This window comes from Anser brachyrhynchus, assembly GCF_964034855.1.
Source record: "Anser brachyrhynchus genome assembly, chromosome: 1".
NCBI classification, from domain to species: domain Eukaryota; kingdom Metazoa; phylum Chordata; class Aves; order Anseriformes; family Anatidae; genus Anser; species Anser brachyrhynchus.
Window position 1 is genome coordinate 102,953,105 of NC_137694.1, and position 17,076 is coordinate 102,970,180.

At 44.2% G+C, this 17,076-nt stretch overlaps 1 protein-coding gene across 2 annotated transcripts; it reads right to left on the reverse strand.

Annotated features, from left to right (window-relative positions):
- Window positions 1-1,230: 1,230 nt before the first annotated feature.
- On the reverse strand, window positions 1,231-15,178 carry ING4 (inhibitor of growth family member 4). 2 transcript variants are annotated; one of them, XR_013948823.1, is made up of 9 exons: window positions 15,037-15,178; window positions 4,581-4,652; window positions 4,021-4,187; window positions 3,713-3,827; window positions 3,283-3,391; window positions 2,802-2,949; window positions 2,342-2,403; window positions 1,928-2,101; window positions 1,231-1,834 (listed from the first exon to the last, which is right to left on the reverse strand). XR_013948823.1 is itself a non-coding variant. In XM_080586073.1 (8 exons), exons 1-8 carry the CDS (start codon window positions 15,071-15,073, stop codon window positions 2,062-2,064), a joined length of 750 nt encoding a protein of 249 aa, XP_080442199.1. In that variant the 5' UTR covers window positions 15,074-15,178; the 3' UTR covers window positions 1,231-2,061. The 2 variants fall into 2 exon arrangements, 1 of the variants encoding a protein (XP_080442199.1); XM_080586073.1 differs by having other exon boundaries at window positions 1,231-2,101.
- Between the last annotated feature and the right edge of the window lie 1,898 nt (window positions 15,179-17,076).

Genomic DNA, 17,076 nt, shown 5'->3' on the forward strand with positions numbered 1-17,076 from the left:
AACCATGCCCTTCTTTTGTTCTGTTAGTTTAGCACTCATTTGCTATCTGGATGAACCCCAGCTCAATAAATTAATTCTCCTTCTGCCACAGCCTTCTCACACAGATACATGGTGGCATAGCATCTCCTGTTGACTGTGTCAGATATACAGCCAACATCTTCCAGCAGTTTCCTCTTCTATATTTAAGGAGGGAAGCTCCAGGATCGTGACTGTGGCAGCAGTACACCAACCACATGAGCCAGTCTGGGTAAGAATTTACCACAGTATCTTTCTGTGCAAGACAGGAACCCAAGCACCCCTTCTCAAAGCAAAAGGAAAGAACGACCCAGTGCTAACTCACTTGAACAGGAGGCTTGGCATCAGCTTCTGAGCTGATGGCTCCGATAGGGTCCCCATACAATTACGTGGTGATAGTGTCACTCTCCACCTACACAGCTCTCTGAGTTGTTTTAACAATGAACCCCTAAAAGAGTTTCTGCTTTGTGACCACAAGAACAAAAATGATCCACCAATACTCATAAAAGTTACTTATTTGAGGAAAGCATTTGTTTCATGTGAAAAGCTTAAATCCTCCTGAAAAGCAGAGAAAAGGCAGGAAGAAAAACTCATCAATCTCCAGACCAAGCTAATGGAATACACAAAGGTCAGCTTCAGTATGGATCATCTCCTCACAGTTACCTGCAGACACTAGAGAGAGACAATTCTCCAGCAACTGTTTTGCAGCCTAATACTATTTTACTAACAGCATGTGGAGTTTCTGGCAACAAGGTGATCTGAAGTGTAGGTGACTCACTGGGGAGCAAGTTAACAGGTATCTCAAAAACGTGTCCGTGTTGTTGTATGCACGCGTTTTGTCTTGATGGCTTACTCTCTCAGCTGTACTGTCCTACAGTCATAGTGAGGGTTGGTCTTCTATAACCTACATCACTCTTGTTTGAGAGAGGATAACTGACGAAAAAGTGATCCAACAAAAATGTGAATAAACATCCCGTTGCATGTGGGGACATGACTAAATGGGCAGATGTTTTTCACAGATGCTAGAAAGCTACGTAATTCTTTGCTAAGTATATTGGATACATTTTCAAACCTGACTTATGCAGCATGTCTAACTGTTCAGGATTATCACATGAAGAAAGCTGTGCCACTGTGCAAAAGCAGAGCTGAGAGAGAAAAAAATAACTGAAGAGACCCATTGTTTACTTTGGAGGTGACAGCAAGGCAAACAGAGTATTTGTTCCAATGAACTTTATTTAATTCAGTATTATACAAGTGGGATTTGGATCCCAAAACTTCTCATCATGAACATAATGGAGAAGCTCCACTGCACAAAACGGAGGGAGAATTTTGGAGCCAGAGGACAGGCTAGATCAAATTGTTTCTTGCCATGCAGCCAGAAATTCTTCCTCCTTCATACAGCGCGCTTCAAAGGCCAGCAGGTTTACCCCAGGAGTAAAGGAGACAAAGCCAGCTCTAAACACTCCTCCTTCCTCCTCAACCCAACAAAAGAGGCAGCTCAATGCCAGACAGAGTAGTGGAATGATTAAAGATAAGGAGTACATTAGGTTTTCAGTCTCTCAACCAACCCACTAGATTAAGCAGTGGCCTGGTTACTCCCTCTCTCCTGAAAAAGATCCAGGAAAATCGAAGACCTAAAATACTGAAGACTTACCTCCTTTCCTTCCCCCATCCCATAGCCTTGTTCTCTAAGCAGAGAGTAGGCAATGAACTCTGAGGAGGCTGAAGGAAAGCCAAGGAAAATCAGGGGCTACCTGAATCCCTGGGAATCTGGTGGCTACCCTGGTGCCCTCATTCATTCCCTTTGAGGTTCAGACACCTGTTTGGAATAGTACACAGAGAGGGCCTCCCTTAGGGATTTGGAAGCAACCAGGGATACAGAACACAGAGGAACTGCCGTGAGGGTACACACCATTCCAGGGATGGCCGAAACCACAAACAGGGCAAGACTCCCCCCAGCCAAGGCCCCAAGGGCTGGGGGAGTTGGGACGAGGCCCTGGCAGGGGGAAGAGAGCTCCTGCAGCAGTGCTAAGGGCTCATGGGATTTTATTTCTTCTTCCTCTCCTGGGAACAGCGAGGGCAGAACCTGGTAGAAAGGGAAGTAAAAAGCCAGCATTTATGACCTGATACACATATATAAATATATACAAAGATACAGTCTCAAAAGTTCTTTTCCAAGGTTCCAACCAAAGCCTTAATTCAATTTTTCCTTCTGAAGAGGACTTCTAAGTGCGTATATACAATATCCTCCCTCTTGCCACCCAGGACCTCCCCTTTCCAGACAGCAATGGGCCCTCCAGGATGTTTGTTTTTAGCACTCACTCACCATTTTCCTCTTGGTTTTGTCGTCAGACCCACACAGGCAAAATGAAACCATTCAATGGAACACTGTTGGGGTGGAGAGCAGTCAGTTAAAGAGCAGTTTTCTTTTGAAATCATTGTTTCTGGACTGCTGAAGTTTCCCAACATTTGATCACAAACTCCTGCATCCCTAGCAGCGATGTTAACGGGATCAGTCAGAAAACAGAGACTCACACCCAACCTATACAACGTTATTAAGCAGAATTCCCCTCTGTGCTTGCTAAGGGTGGGGCCGAAAAGCAGCCCGTCATTTCAGGAGAAAACCTGGAGAAAGTTGCACTTAACAGGCCACATCACTGCTCTTCCAAACTATCTGAAATAAGACCTCCTACTGTCACTGCTTGCTACATCAGCCCCCCCCAAGCAGGACAAGACATTCTGTAGGAGACTTTCCTCCCCCATCTCCATCATGCACAGGCTCTTACATCTGGGTTGTCGCAGCCAATCATCTCCCCATAGGAGACCTGGTGGCAGAGGCAGTAAGTAGGCTCATTGGGGTCCACAGGCATATCCAATACATCCGAAGGGTGCACATTTCCAAAAGTGACTGAAGGCATCCCGTATTCTGTGCTACTGCAGGAGAAAGGAATAAATCACGTCAGCAAATTAACTAGCATCGGTTCCCTTCGTGTCACCCATGACAATGCCCTTATTTGCCAGAGACAGCCACACCTCCTTTTTAAGCACACACACCCACCTCCACCGATGTGACCTGCGTTCCCCTTCACGCCACACTCCCCTGAAACAAATAAAAGGCCTCTTTCCTGTTTCTTCCCAAAAAGAGACAGAAGACACACAGCCTGGCCTGGGTGAGGATCAGATCCTTCACAGGGAAGTCTGGCTAAGTCTCCCTTGGTCTGATTTGTAGTGCTGCTCCTCATTTCCCCAAATTTCTTAAATGCTTACGTGCGGACAAGCTTCAGTTTCTTTTGGGCAGTCTTTGGTGCCTCCTCATCAGAATTCTTCCCTTTAGAGCGAGCACGGGCAGCTTTCTTCTCTTTTTGGGCTCGGCCCTCTGGTAACAAGAGAAAAAGTTGTTGCATCTACCATGCCGTCAAAACAGACGCCTGACAGTAACAACCTCTCCAGCACTAAAATGCACTCCTGCTGTGGAGTGTATATCGGCTTTGGGCCACGCACCCCATCTTAGTTTTATCTAGTGGCCTTGAATATGCTCACAGAAAAGAGCCCAGGACACCATCTTTTTACCTGTCCTTCAGATTCCAGCGTAACAGTCTTTGATCTGTACCACTCCAGTGCCTGCCTTCATCCCCACCACTTCCACAGTCACTTGGCTGCCTCCTGTATCAATCTGCAGCCCAGTGGTGGTACTCACTCTTCTTGCCCTTGCTGGAAGAGCTGTCATAGTCACTCGATTCTATCTGCTTCTCCTTCAGGTCTGCTTCAAAGCGAGCAAGGTCTGTGTCCAGCCGCCGGATGTGCTTATCAACCTGCAAAGATGACATTGACCAGGAATTACCACAGAAAAGAGCCCAAGAGAGCAAAGAGGAGAGAGGACAGGGCTTGTGCCCAGAGCAGAGAAGCAAGAGCGTGCAGGGCCTGAAAAAGAGATCAGGGCCTTCCAGGACTGGGGGTTTCAGTATAGCCTTTCATACAATAACCACTAGACACTTCCCTTCATACCATCTCGTAGGTCTGCATTGCCAGCTGAACCTTGTCATCCCCAAACTCCTTGCACTTCCCATAGGCCTCCTGGATTTGCTTGAGAAGCCCCAGTTTTTCCTCTGACGACAAAGTCCGTGCATTGCTGATATACTCCGTGGCCAACTTATCGATCTCCGACTTGAGGTCTGAAACAGGTTTACCATTAATAAATAAATACACTTACATACACGCTAGTGGAACGGGTTGTCCAGGGAGGTGGTGGAGTCACCATCCCTGGGGGTGTTCAAGGAAAGGTTGGACCTGGCGCTTAGGGACATGGTTTAGTGGGTAACAGTGGTGGTAGGGGGATGGTTGGACCAGATGATTTTGGAGGTCTTTTCCAACCTAGAATCACTCTATGGAATGATTCTGTTAGGAAAGACCATAAAGTATAAAGGTAGGAAAGAATAGATTAGAAAAAGATAAGAGCAGCTGCAGGTTTCCTTCCCTGCCCTGAGAACCCTGTGATACAGGCAAAGTGAAGGAAAGCTGGCCAGGCCGCGTGCTGTCTCATCACAGAAGCCTTCTCCAATGCTCACCTTCTGTTCTCTGATCCAGATCTCGCATGAGCTGGAAGTTTCTCTGCAATTCAAAAGGCAGGTTCTCAATACCTGCAGGAAAAGGAGAATACATGGAGAAGTCAGGTTCCTGTCTGCCGTATCAACGCAGGAACAAAGCTAACTCAACTGATAACAACATGTACACCAGCCCAGTGACTCCCAGCATGCTTTCCTGGTTCACATTAGCATGCCTCTGTTTGCTGTCAACCGTAAAGGAGACAGACTATAAATACTTCACATATTTAATCCAGGAGCACAGTTCTATAGGATCATATTAGTTAACGGAAGGCTGCCACTCAGAAAGGCCTAAATTAAAAGAGCAGAAAAACAAAACCTGTAGCACAGTCATTCTAATACAACGTATCCACCAAGAACTTTCTTCGGTAATAACAAAGGAACCAAACCAAAACAGCACAACAGCTGGTAAACAATGCCACTTCGTTATTCCTACACAAAGACGTCAAAACTAGAGTTGATCAAATGTTAATTCACTGAGAAGTGAATCAATTTTAGAGCATGCATTTTAAAGACAGAGGTAGGAGACACTTTGCAGAGCCAAAAAACAACCCTGAGGTGGGACGGGAAGCAGTGCCACAGCAGTCTTAACCCCCCCCGTCCCTTGTTCTGCCTCCTATACCATAATCTGCAAGGATGCTATACATCACGAATAAGAAATGTTTCTACAACTCTGAACGAGCAACGTGAAGCTGAGAGTCAATTAATTTTCAATGCACAATGCTACTCACCCCCTAGCCATCACCAGATGCTCAACTGACAAAGCTGATAAAAACAATTCTTATTTTCCACGGCTGTCTAATCAAACCGAGGTCTACTAACACTGCACTAACCTGAAGTCCAAGCCTGATTGTTGTTACCTTTATACCTGATAGGAAAAAAAAAATCTCTTGCAGGTATAAATAAAAGGGGGGAGATGGGGAGGAAGAGCTCTTTAGAAACACAACATAAGCATGCCTGCTTCCCGAACCCTCTCTGCAGCACACGCAGAATGTAAATGAAGGCATCTCTACACATAATCAAAACTGTCTAATACAATGGCCCCAGCAGTGGTCTCTGTTTTCACTGTCATATGCTTCTACACCAGAGACACTTCCTGAAAAACAAAGAGATATTTTTTTTTATTACTATTTTTTTTTACAAGTACAACACATAGGCCGCGAAATTTATTCCTACAAGAGGTAAAAGCAATTGTAGGCTTCACTGGGCTTAGAAGATATTTAAACTTATTTTTTCACATAAACAGAATACAGTAAGTTACATACGAAGTCCTTGTAGGTAATTAAGCTATTGCCTCAATAGGTTTTTGTTGCCATTTCTACTTTAAGTATCTGAGAAATTTTCAGGTAGTAGGTGTCCTTAAGCACACAGATACATGATCACGCAGCACATACACATCACCGCGCTGTGTCCAAGGTTAACAGTGCAAAATCAAGTTCTGAAAAAAAATAGGAAGCAGCAAAACTAAGGTTGTCTGAATATTCCTAAATTTGATACTTCCTTTTGGCCTAGTATGACAGACTTTACACAAGGCTCGAGCAGCCCACAGCTGATATTACAACCCTACAGCTCAAAACACATCTCAAAAAAAAAAAAAAGTCAGTGACACAATACTGAAAAACATTGTTGCTTACAAAGGGAACTTAATGGCAGGGATGAAATTCAGCTCAGGTATCTTAATATCATTCCTTTTTCTTCTTGTAATCCCCATCCTCATTGACTCCAAACCTTTCAATTTGTGCAGAAATGAAACACGTTTCATGCAGCAGCACACTACTTCTCATTCCTCTCCTCTAGGAGAGGTGCCCTCTAGAAGAAATCAGTATTTGTTCTTGCATTGCACGCAGTATGCCAAATATGCACCGAGTTTATTAATCCTGGACCATCACGACTTCTGAATTCTTGACTTGGCAGTTTTTAGAAAAGATCTATGTAATTTCCTTTTTCTCCCCTAAAAAAAAGAAAGCTGCTAAAAGCACACATTCCATCACATGCATAGTTTTCCCTCGGCAGGGCTACAAACCGTTAGGTTCAGAGAACACCTGGGCTAGCAAAAAAACCAGCAGGATGCTATTCTTTGGGCAGAACAACCCTAAATGAGGTTATGGCTAAGTTTCACAGCGATGTGCTAACAGCAGGAAAAATTCGGACAGGAATTTGCTTCCGTTACAGAACCTGAAAGGGACTCTGCTCTGCCTTTTTTTTTTTTTTTTTTTTAAAACAGATGTCCCTGTGAAAATCCGTCCCCAGCTGTCACTAACGCCATCACGTGCCCTCACCTGGAAAGCTTCTGTTCTACCTTTACCTCTACATCCTATACAAAAAGCCTAACATGATAAAGCTGCAGCTAAATGAGTTTTAACCCAGCAATAAACTATTTCTGTGGTAGTTAGCTTACCTAAGTATGGGGGAGCTTTCTGATCTCTGCAGCTTAAACCAAAAGCTCCTCTCGACCCTTATAAAGCAGAGCCCTTCATCACACAGAATTTATCGCAGTGGTCCAAACGCTTGCTGAAATTGTTTGGCCTACATGATGCTGTCCATAGTCCCATTAAAAAAAATAAAATCTAAAATTTAAATTTCCATTTCCTCTTTCTTACTAAACCAACACCTTTCCCCTCTGTCTTTCCAAAAAGATTTGATATTTCTGTAATTGCTTCCTCCTGCGTTTCTCCTTTTCCCTTTGCAATCCATTTATGCTTTCTTCTCACAGTAAGATGCGCCCAAGCTCTTCTTGACTAAATGCTGTATTTTACAATACCCAAACAGTTCTCAGATTCTGAAACAGATCACAGGAAAAAGAAATTGTCTGTCTGAGAAAGCATAGTCAGGACACCCTGACAGACATGTCCGATTGCTAGAGAGCAGGCCAGTGAGGTGCAGTCACCCTGTCACAGGCAACAATTTGACAGAAAAATAAGGAAAAGCAAAGGCCTCTCAGCACACAAAAGGCAGAGCAGCAAGAGAGGAAGACAAGGATGGGGAAGATGTGCAGGGAAGGAAGTGCTAGCAGGACCAGCGGTTTGGCTCAGAGCATGGACTGTCACAAATGCTACCGTGCTCGTTTGCACAGATCACACAGAGCAACATGCTGCCCCGCTGTGCCCAATTCGTTCCTGCCACAGCAGGATCATCCCGTACATCAGCACGTCTGAGTTTTTGCCTCCCCCACCTTTTTTTTAAGCTTGTTTTCATTCCTTAACACACGTCAAAAGCCTTCTTTCCTTTCCCTGATTCTTATCCTTTCACTATCCTTCTTCCATCTCTCTTACTCTCCTCTTTCCTTGTCATTCCTTCTGCCATTCCCATTCTCCTTATCACATACAGGCATCCATAACCGCGCTGTCTTTTCTCTTAAGAACCACGCAGACCCTCAGCGCTCACCCTCCAAGAACCAGAATCTATCACCATTCTCCTTCCCCCCAATTTTTTTCAAACAACCAAATGTAGGGTGTCAGCGTAGGCGACATATTTAAACTCCAGCTCCTGAACTCAGATGTTAATTCACACACACACACACAGCAAGCCCGTGAGCCTGTGCAACGGCACAACCTGGTAAGTCTCATTATGCTGCATTCTCTCATTGTACGTCTTTTAGCAGAGCCCAGTGATGGGCTTGTATTGTGACTGTCCAAATTCCTGAAGAGATCCATGGCACCAAGCGCTACACAAATACATGGTGACTTTCCCAAGGCATCTACTCAACTCCCACGTCCGGACGTATGATTACATTTATTAAAAAAATGTCGAAATACATTTTGAGACACAATCACGGTTGCTTTATTAAACAATACAGATTTCAACAAACAGTTTAGACACCACATTGCTGAAGGTAATTAAGAAATCCTGCTTGTGACAGACTTGCACAACGGCAGGATAACTTCCCTGCCCTCCGGAATGTAAGAGTGGCTGGGATCTCACTGGGGAAGCACGCAGGACTTTTTGGTACGCTGCGATTTAAGAATTTTGTAGCATTTTAAGTATAGTGCGGGTCAACTGTCTTACGGCAATCTTCAACTTCCTTGCTTCCTCATTAAGGGGAACGATGTCTTATATAACCCTCCATCCTTCCTTTTAGGCAACGTAACCCTTTTAATGTGCTGCTACTATTCTGTGTTCTCAGTTAATGATCTTCCTACACATTCCATCGAAATCTGAGCATAATGATACACCTTTCTTCCTATTCACGTCGAGCTCAGCACTACAGCAGCACATGCAGCCTGACCTGCAACCTGTTACCCTCACCACCACCCCTGTAAGGACTAGTCCTACCCACATTTTCACAAACTCAGGCGCACAGTAGAGCGAATTGCCCAAGGCCACCCAGGAATTCTGCGGCGCTGCTATCCCAAGCTCTGGGCCAGTGCACTGCACGCCAGTCCACCAGGGTGCGCCTACACCAAGCACTGCCCAAAGAAACAGAGTCAGTCAGCAACAACAGTCAGTGCAATAGCCACAGAAAGCTGACACTCCCCAGAAGACAGCATACCCTTTCCTGGGGGGGAAAGAGGGTTCTTTTTCTCTCCTTTTTTTTTTTTAATTTAAATTATATTAGTTCAATACTACAGCATCCACAACCAGGATAGTAGGCTATGTTGTTACTTTCACACCAGGGAACTTTATCGCTATGTTAAAGATCAACCTTGACGTGAGAAGTTTGGAGGATATGGAAGACTGGCATGTCAAACGAGACTTGCAACACTTCAGGCATTTCCAGTCGGTCACAGATCTCCAAGGGCAGGGACCACCACCAAAGGGATCAGAGGGCTTTTTGCCAAAACAGTCACATCAGATGTGCGAAGAAATAGAGAGAAAATGTCTTGTAAAACCCTTTTTACGCTTTGCCTTGTAAAACCCTTTTCTATCAACTCTGATGAAGGCACCAGTCAACGACCAAATCTGTTCTAAATGAACTGGCCATTAACAACAATAAACGTATTAGCTTAGTGTGGGTTGTGCCAGTAGCTTTCACACAGAAACAAATGATACCTATGAATCACCAAATCCTCTCCCTTTCATGAGATCTTCTGTAATTTTCCATACATGTGTGCTGCGTTACAGACACAGCTAATCCAAAGCCTCATGAAGGTGAAAAGCATCTTCCAGTCCACGACACTAAAACAATGTTCAACATGGAAAGAACGTATTAAGAGATTGCAAACCTGAAGTATGATGCAGGAAACTTGATAGGCAGGAACAGGAGAGTGTGGCCACACGCTACACTGGGGAGGAGATGAGAGACATTCCCATGCTGCTGGGGAGTACGTTGCTACTATTGCTCTGTGCTTACATGGGAATATGTTTTCTGGTATTGAACAGTCCTGAACTGCTGCATCTCCATGTACCAGCAGGATAGCAGGAACAAAGGAAACTTGACGCCTCCCTAGTCAGGATTTAAAAAAAAGAAAGCCCCCCAATGACTACACAATTAACTCAGTGTTAACTTACCAACTGAGGACTCCTCAGCTCAGTGTGTAGTCTCCACCATCCTGTTCAGTGAGGCAGGTATGTCCTAGCGTCTGCTCCTGGAGCAGGTCCTGACTGGTGGCCTCCAAGACAACGTAATGAATACCAAGCAGCCCTCTGAGCAGACAGGCCAGCGACACTCTTCTGCTTCTCAAACTCAACACGGTTATTAGCTCTCTGCTGATGACTCTCCCAAGTGTTTAGATCTAATTTAGACTAAATGTTGGCAGAATCTAGATGCACAGAGGTATGGGGTGGGGAAAGCTGGAAACATTTTTTATTGCTTTGTTACCAGTCCTTACCCACACTTTATACTGACATTCGTTCAATAACAGACCAGCTTAACTATAGCTTTAAATGGAAATTTGAATTTCCTTCCAGTCCGGTGCACACTTCCCAACTGGAATGATAAAAGTTTCACATCCAGCAAGACAGATAAAGCAACAGCCTCATCAGTCTAGGCAGGAAAATATGTGGTGGACAAGGCTGGCTGGAACGAACAGGGAAGGTGACACTTGATCTTCTCATTTTTCTAATGAGAAAGCACACCCACAGACACGACCCTTGCGTTCACCTCAGCTATCCGTGCAACCGGTCGGACATATCCTCAGAAGCAGAGCACAGGAAGGTGAGCAGTGAGGTCAGTTCACGGTGAATGGGCCAGCTGAGGAGAGGTACACTCCTCGGTTCTGTTGCTATAAAAGATTTGGGTGGTGTCACTATACTTTATTTTCATATCCTCTAAATAGATAAACAGGGATGCACCGACATCAGAAAGTGTGGTTGAACAGCAGCTCCCTCTGCTATAAAGATAACCCCCACAATCATGACACTTTCACGGATGAGCAAAGACTCACAGAAGGCTATTTGGGATTGTTCTCTAAATGTACAGACTTCAGTGATGCCTGGTACAAAGAAGCTCTACAATCCTCTTGAAACATCTAACCGTGAAGGAAACACAGTGTTTGCATCTCATCTTCCAGAAGATCTGTATTAGTCACCTTTCCTTTCTCCCACTCAAAGCCTCCACTACAGTATTTCTAAGCCTGTGAGAGTGCAAATACTGAGCCAAACACAGTAACTCCAGTCTGAGCAAACACAAACTCCTCTAAAGAGCTCTCATGCACATGCAACCACAAAATACCATGTTTTTCTTTCATCTCATTCTTCCTCCATCCCTTTCTACATCTCTAATTCATTTGCATCCATAGTTTCCCCCCTCCTAAAGTTGCACTGCTTTCTTGGCGTGAAGGAAAGCACTTCATTATCTTGCTTTCTCCCCTCAGAAGCAGACATAAAATTGTTTTGAGACCAGAAGGAGGACAATATTTGAAGAGATGGAAAACTTTTTATGCTTAACTTCAGTCGTTAAGGAGAACTGAGGAAAAAGCCATACAAATAAACAAGCAAGAAGAACAGAAGTGGAACAAGAAACACTCCTCCTCTTCCCCTTCCCCGAATTCTTTGGCTCAGTATTGTCATTGGAGGGACAGCCTCAGTATGATGAAGGAAGGAAGGGGATCAGAGTAGACAAGACACGGAGTTTCTCTGTGAGGAGGTTCAGCACTGAAGGAACATGCATATTTTTTTGCTGCAAGAACACCTGCTAGGAGCATAAGACATTTCAGACAAATGTACTTCGCAATTAACAGCTTAGAGCAAAGGCGTGTCTAATCCTAGGTCTAAAATCAGTTTTAAATTACAGAAGAAAAAAAGCTACTAAAATACCAGAACTAAGAAACCGCCAGACACCTTTTACTGAGAGATCTGTTGTTAACTTGGCTACTCCACAAAAATTTCCCAGGTAAAACAAAACAACACAACAACAATAAAACACCAACCTTTAGAAGTCCAAAACAGAGGACTCAAGAAGTTACAAACCGAAATACCTAAGGCCATATGCACAGCTCTGTCAAACCTTTTGTGCATTTTAACATACGGTTTTTAGTTACCTAACGACATGAGATTTTCACACACAGTGTTTCTCACATGCCGTGACTCAAAGTTTTATTTTATCCTCTTTGCTCAATAGAGTCACACATACGCTACCCAAAATCCAATCTAAAAACTGACTCAATAATCAGCTTTTCAAGGTGCTTGTTATTTTGACACAAGAATGTTTTTTCCCAACACAGTGGAATAGCCCACTTCCCTCACCAGTAAAATGAATAACTGAGGTAAAGAGATTAAGGGCAGCTCATTGCAAACGCACCTCTTGAAATGTCAATGCTACAAATCCTCACTATTCAGAATTATCTGTTCAAAGCACGCTTTACTTGCAACTATGAGCATCCTGCCCATCTGCCACCCTGACTACAAATTCTCACTCATTTTAAGGGCAGCACAATCTGTTTGGAGAGAACCTGTAAAAAGCGTGTCCTACAAGGAAACATAAACATCAATCAAACTCACTTTGTCAGGGTGGTATTCAAAATGACACCACCTCTTTTCTTCCTACAATCTTCACTTAATTCATTATACACCTTCCTTTCTTCAAGCATTTGAAGAGGTCCTACAAGCAAACTGCCCTCTTTCATCACACACTCCTCATTCATCCCCCGAACAGATCCAGCCAGTAAACGATATGAAAGAGAAATGCTGTGGGAGGGAAAAAAAAAAATCAACTGAAAGCCACATCTACATTAGATGCGAAAAGAACACTAAAAAGAATTTCAATGCAACAAGCAGAAGCAAATATTAGACATTTTGAAAAGAGCTGACCAAAAGTTCTGGACTATTTATTTGCATCAGTTTACAGGACATTTTGGAACATTACTCAACTTTTAAAGAGTGAACTTAAAAAAATATATATATTGAAATAATCATCAAGAAAAAAAAAGGAAGGAGTGAGGGGGAGAACAATCAGGCAGGCATGAAACCAGAAAAAGAAATGGAACAGCTGATCTGGGATCACCTCAAAGAATTCAACAAGGGTGACAATACAGGTTAAGTGGGTGACACCCCCCTACTCCAACTTTCCTGATAAACTTTTTTCCTTTTTTAAAGAATATACGTATCATTAGCGAAAATATTTTTCAATGATTGAACTACAACTTGCATCAAATACTTGATGTGGTATCAGAAAGGCTTTTCAGCGCATTACAGAGAACTACCAGCATCACTCACGAAAATCACACATGAAGCAGTTTTTGGTCCACCAAAAAAAAAAAAAGTCACTTGTAAGTGAGATACCGACTGGAAGAACAAAAATGAAAGGAACAGACCACTAGGACAGCAAGATACAGCCTGACTGCAAACAGGTATGTTCCATCCAGCCTTATTTAGGCTAATACATTTAGAAATGATCAATATAAGTGATGGATAAAGGATGCCAGACCATATCTCTAAGGAACAGAAAGACTTGAATATCACGGTAGATAATTACCTGAACGTGAGCTTACAGCTAAAAACACAATGGCCAATGTGGATAAGGGTTTACTCAACAGAAGAACAATAACCTGACTTCTTTAGTTAGTACAGTAATGAAGACTGGTAATAAAGGACCGTACGCATTCAGAGAGTCAGAATTTCAAGTAGGATGTCAAAAGATTAGAGCAGGCTTGGAGAAGAACAATATGGCTAATTAGAAAATTGAAAAATATGTTATCACAAGCAATTCATTTTTTTTTTCTAAGGTACCAGAAGGAAAGTTAAGATTTAATTAATTAGAATCTACACAAGGAAGAAACTTTTAATAAGGGGACACTTCAACACAGCAGGTAAAAGGTATAGGTGCAATGACTAAGTATTGGAATTGTGAAAACTAGCTACAGACAAGTCATCAAACTGTGACAGGAAAGCCTATCAGCAAACTAACTCACCGAAGGCTGAGATGGAGTCTCTTCAACTCTACATATTAACATCCATATAAACTGCCTTTCTAAAATAAACTCTAATTTGAGCACAGCAACTGTCCTGCAGTTAGCCAATGAAGGGAAATAACGTTGTATCTGATAATACGGGATACCAGATTAAAATCAAAAAAGGCAAAGCCACTGTAGCGAATGCTGTTTTGCTCTTCCCAACAGTTTCATAGCCAGATATTTTAAGTACTTTTAGATTGTGAACTTAAAAAAGTAAAGCGACACACCTTAAAAAAATGACACCACCACCATATTAACACCCACCTTCAGCAGGATGAGAATCTCTAACTCAGTTGCAGGACCACACATCTCAGCTGAGACAAAATATAAGACCTTGTAATTTTCTCTGTAAGTATGCACTAGAGGGGAGCAGAGGAGTTTCCATGGAGTTCATGGATTTTAGCTAACAGTAACACTGACATCCAGAAGCTGGACATCCAGAACTGGAGCACTCTCTAGCCACCAAGATAACCTACAGATTCTTTTATCTCTGCCTTAATGTCTACCCTATCTCTCTACACTCAGCGCTGCTTCTTCCTCATCTCCGTCTACTGGTTTCAAATCCCAGTCTTTCGCTCCTTTATCTTTGCAGCCCTTCTCAATATACACTTGTGCTCTACCTAGTAAGGAAACACTGCATTCCCCCCCTGCACTAACTCCCTGTCCACCTTGTACATTCGCCTCCTGTCTAGCCCCCATCCTTCAGGTATCTTTTCGTCCTCATCCAACTTTTCTACCTACCTTTTGCTCCCTCTTCACAGACCCTAGATCAATATTCTTGCCTGCACGCTCCCAGTGTCTTTTCAGCTTTCGTGGCACAGCATCACTTACTACAGTTCCTGAACTTTTTAAATTATTTTAACCTTTCTTAATAGGTTTCCCTTCCTAACGACACAGGCCAGGCCAGGCCGAGAGCAGCCGGGCGAGGCTGCCGGCCCTGGGGCTCGCCAGCCCGCCACAGATCCCATGCCCGGTACGCGGTGTGTGGGTGCGGGCGGGCAGGCCGGCCCCGGCCCCGGCCCCGGCCCCGGCCGCGCCCCTCCTCCTCCTCCTCCTCGTCCTCCTCCTCGCCCCGCCGCGGCGGCGCTTACTGTCCAGGTAGTGCTCCAGGTACATCCCCGCCGCCATCTTGCGCCCCGCACACACCGCCGCTTCCGGCAGCCGGCGAGCCCCCGCCGGAAGTGGCCCTTGCCCGGCTCGTGAAGCCGCTTCCGCCCTGAATCCGGGGCGCTTGCGCTTGGCGCCCGCCGCCATTTTGGGCCCTGAGGGGCGGCGCGTTGGGGGTAAATACCTGCGTCCTTCACCGCCGGGCTTCGGCTTCTGAAGGGTTACGGAGGTGTCCCCTGGCCTCAGATAATTTCCAGCAAGCTGGCTGGGCACTCCTGGTGGATAGTCTGGGTGGGGAGGTGCCGTTAGTCCATTATAGCACTATATGTTTCCATTCACCGTGTTATTTGCCAGCTGTGACAAACTGCTGCTATATTATAACCAGAGGTGGTCTTTGCAGTAAGGTGGTTGTGGTACAAACCCAAGGTACCTAACAAACCAATAAAGCCATGAAGCGAAGCTCAACATCTACCGTGCTCTTTTTTTCTCCATCTTGACAGAACTACTTTCATGCCCATACACCACACACGGCTTCTAGATTAGAGATACACACTTGATATAGACTTCAGGAATGCATCCCTAAACTGTTCTTTGCTAGTGGTTGTACACACAAGAAGATGTGCTAGGTCACAAATTTAATTATAAATAAATCGAGACAATTATCATCTTATCGTCCTTAGGACCTAAATTCAGGATTGCTGTTCAGGAGGTCAGGGTTAATTTTGCATCCATAATGCTTAGGAGACATCAGGTTTGTATTTGGTAAATGTTAAACTTCATCTGCATTTCTCCTGCCCACTCTATCACCTATGTTGCTTTTTTTTTTCCCCGACTCTCCCAATAGACTGTATAACAACAGTCATTGCTCAAGATACCTTGTTGCTAGGTACTGTCCATGAGGAAAACTGACCAGGCTTGTTTCTTTTTGTTCCTCCTAAAAGTTCTCCAAGGCACCATACCAGTATTTATAGGGACATTCTAGGATTAAGCCTTTTAGCAACCTACAACCCAACTCTGAGAAGCTGTGATGAGAAATGAACTGCAACTGTTTGAATTACTGACCATTTTGCTGATACACTGTTTGGTTAATTCACTGAGCCTCTGTGTTCTGAAGATGCAAATAGTCCTGTTAAAATCACAGAATCATTAAGGTTGGAAAATACCTCCCAAATTATCTGGTCCAACCGTCCCCCTACCACCAATGTCACCCACCAAACCATGTCCCTAAGCACCACATCCAACCTCTCCTTAAACACCCCCAGGGATGGTGACTTCACCACCTCCCTGGGCAACCCATTCCAATGCCTGACTGCTCTTTCTGAGAAGAAATGTCTCTTCATTTCCAACCTGAACCTCCCCTGGCACAACTTGAGGCCATTCCCTCTAGTCCTGTCACTAATTATCTCTGAGAAGAGGCTGACCCCCAGCTCCCCACACCTACCTTTCAGTTGCAGAGAGCAATAAGGCCTCCCCTGAGCCTCCTCCAGACTAAACAACCCCAGCTCCCTTAGCCGCTCCTCACAGGACTTCACCAGCTTCATAGCCCTTCTCTGGACACACTCCAGGGCCTCGATGTCCTTGTACTGAGGGGCCCAAAACTGAACACAGCACTCGAGGTGCAGAGTACTCACTGAGTACCAGAGCTGAGTACAGGCAGACGATCACCTCCCTGGTCCTGCTGGCTACACTATTTCTGATACAAGCCAGGATGCCATTGGCCTTCTTGGCTATCTGGGCACACTGCCAGCTCATGTTTAGGCGAGCATTAACCAACACCCCCAGATCTTTTTCCTCTGCACAGCTTTCCAGACACTTGCCCCAAGCCTGTAGTGTTGCATGGGGTAATTAAAAGTCATTAAAGTTACTCAATGTTTTTAATTATTCAAAAAACGTTCTTGCTCTTCAGTTCTGTTGCAAAGGAGCTTGTTTCAGTTAAGCTAAACATTATTGTTAAACCTCACTTTGTTTTTAAAGTACTTAAAATTGTATAAATTGCCTTACACTCCTTAAATAAGGCGAAGGAT

Bases quoted from the DNA above. Each gene is read 5' to 3' on its own strand.
- ING4 (XM_080586073.1), bottom strand. From the start codon at position 15,073: ATGGCGGCGGGGATGTACCTGGAGCACTACCTGGACA. The intron at 2,404-2,801 runs GTAAGAGCCTGT...CCACCCCAACAG, and splicing joins TTGGCTGCGACAACCCAGAT to TGTTCCATTGAATGGTTTCA. The intron at 2,102-2,341 runs GTGAGTGAGTGC...CCTTTCTACCAG, and splicing joins ACAAAACCAAGAGGAAAATG to GTTCTGCCCTCGCTGTTCCC.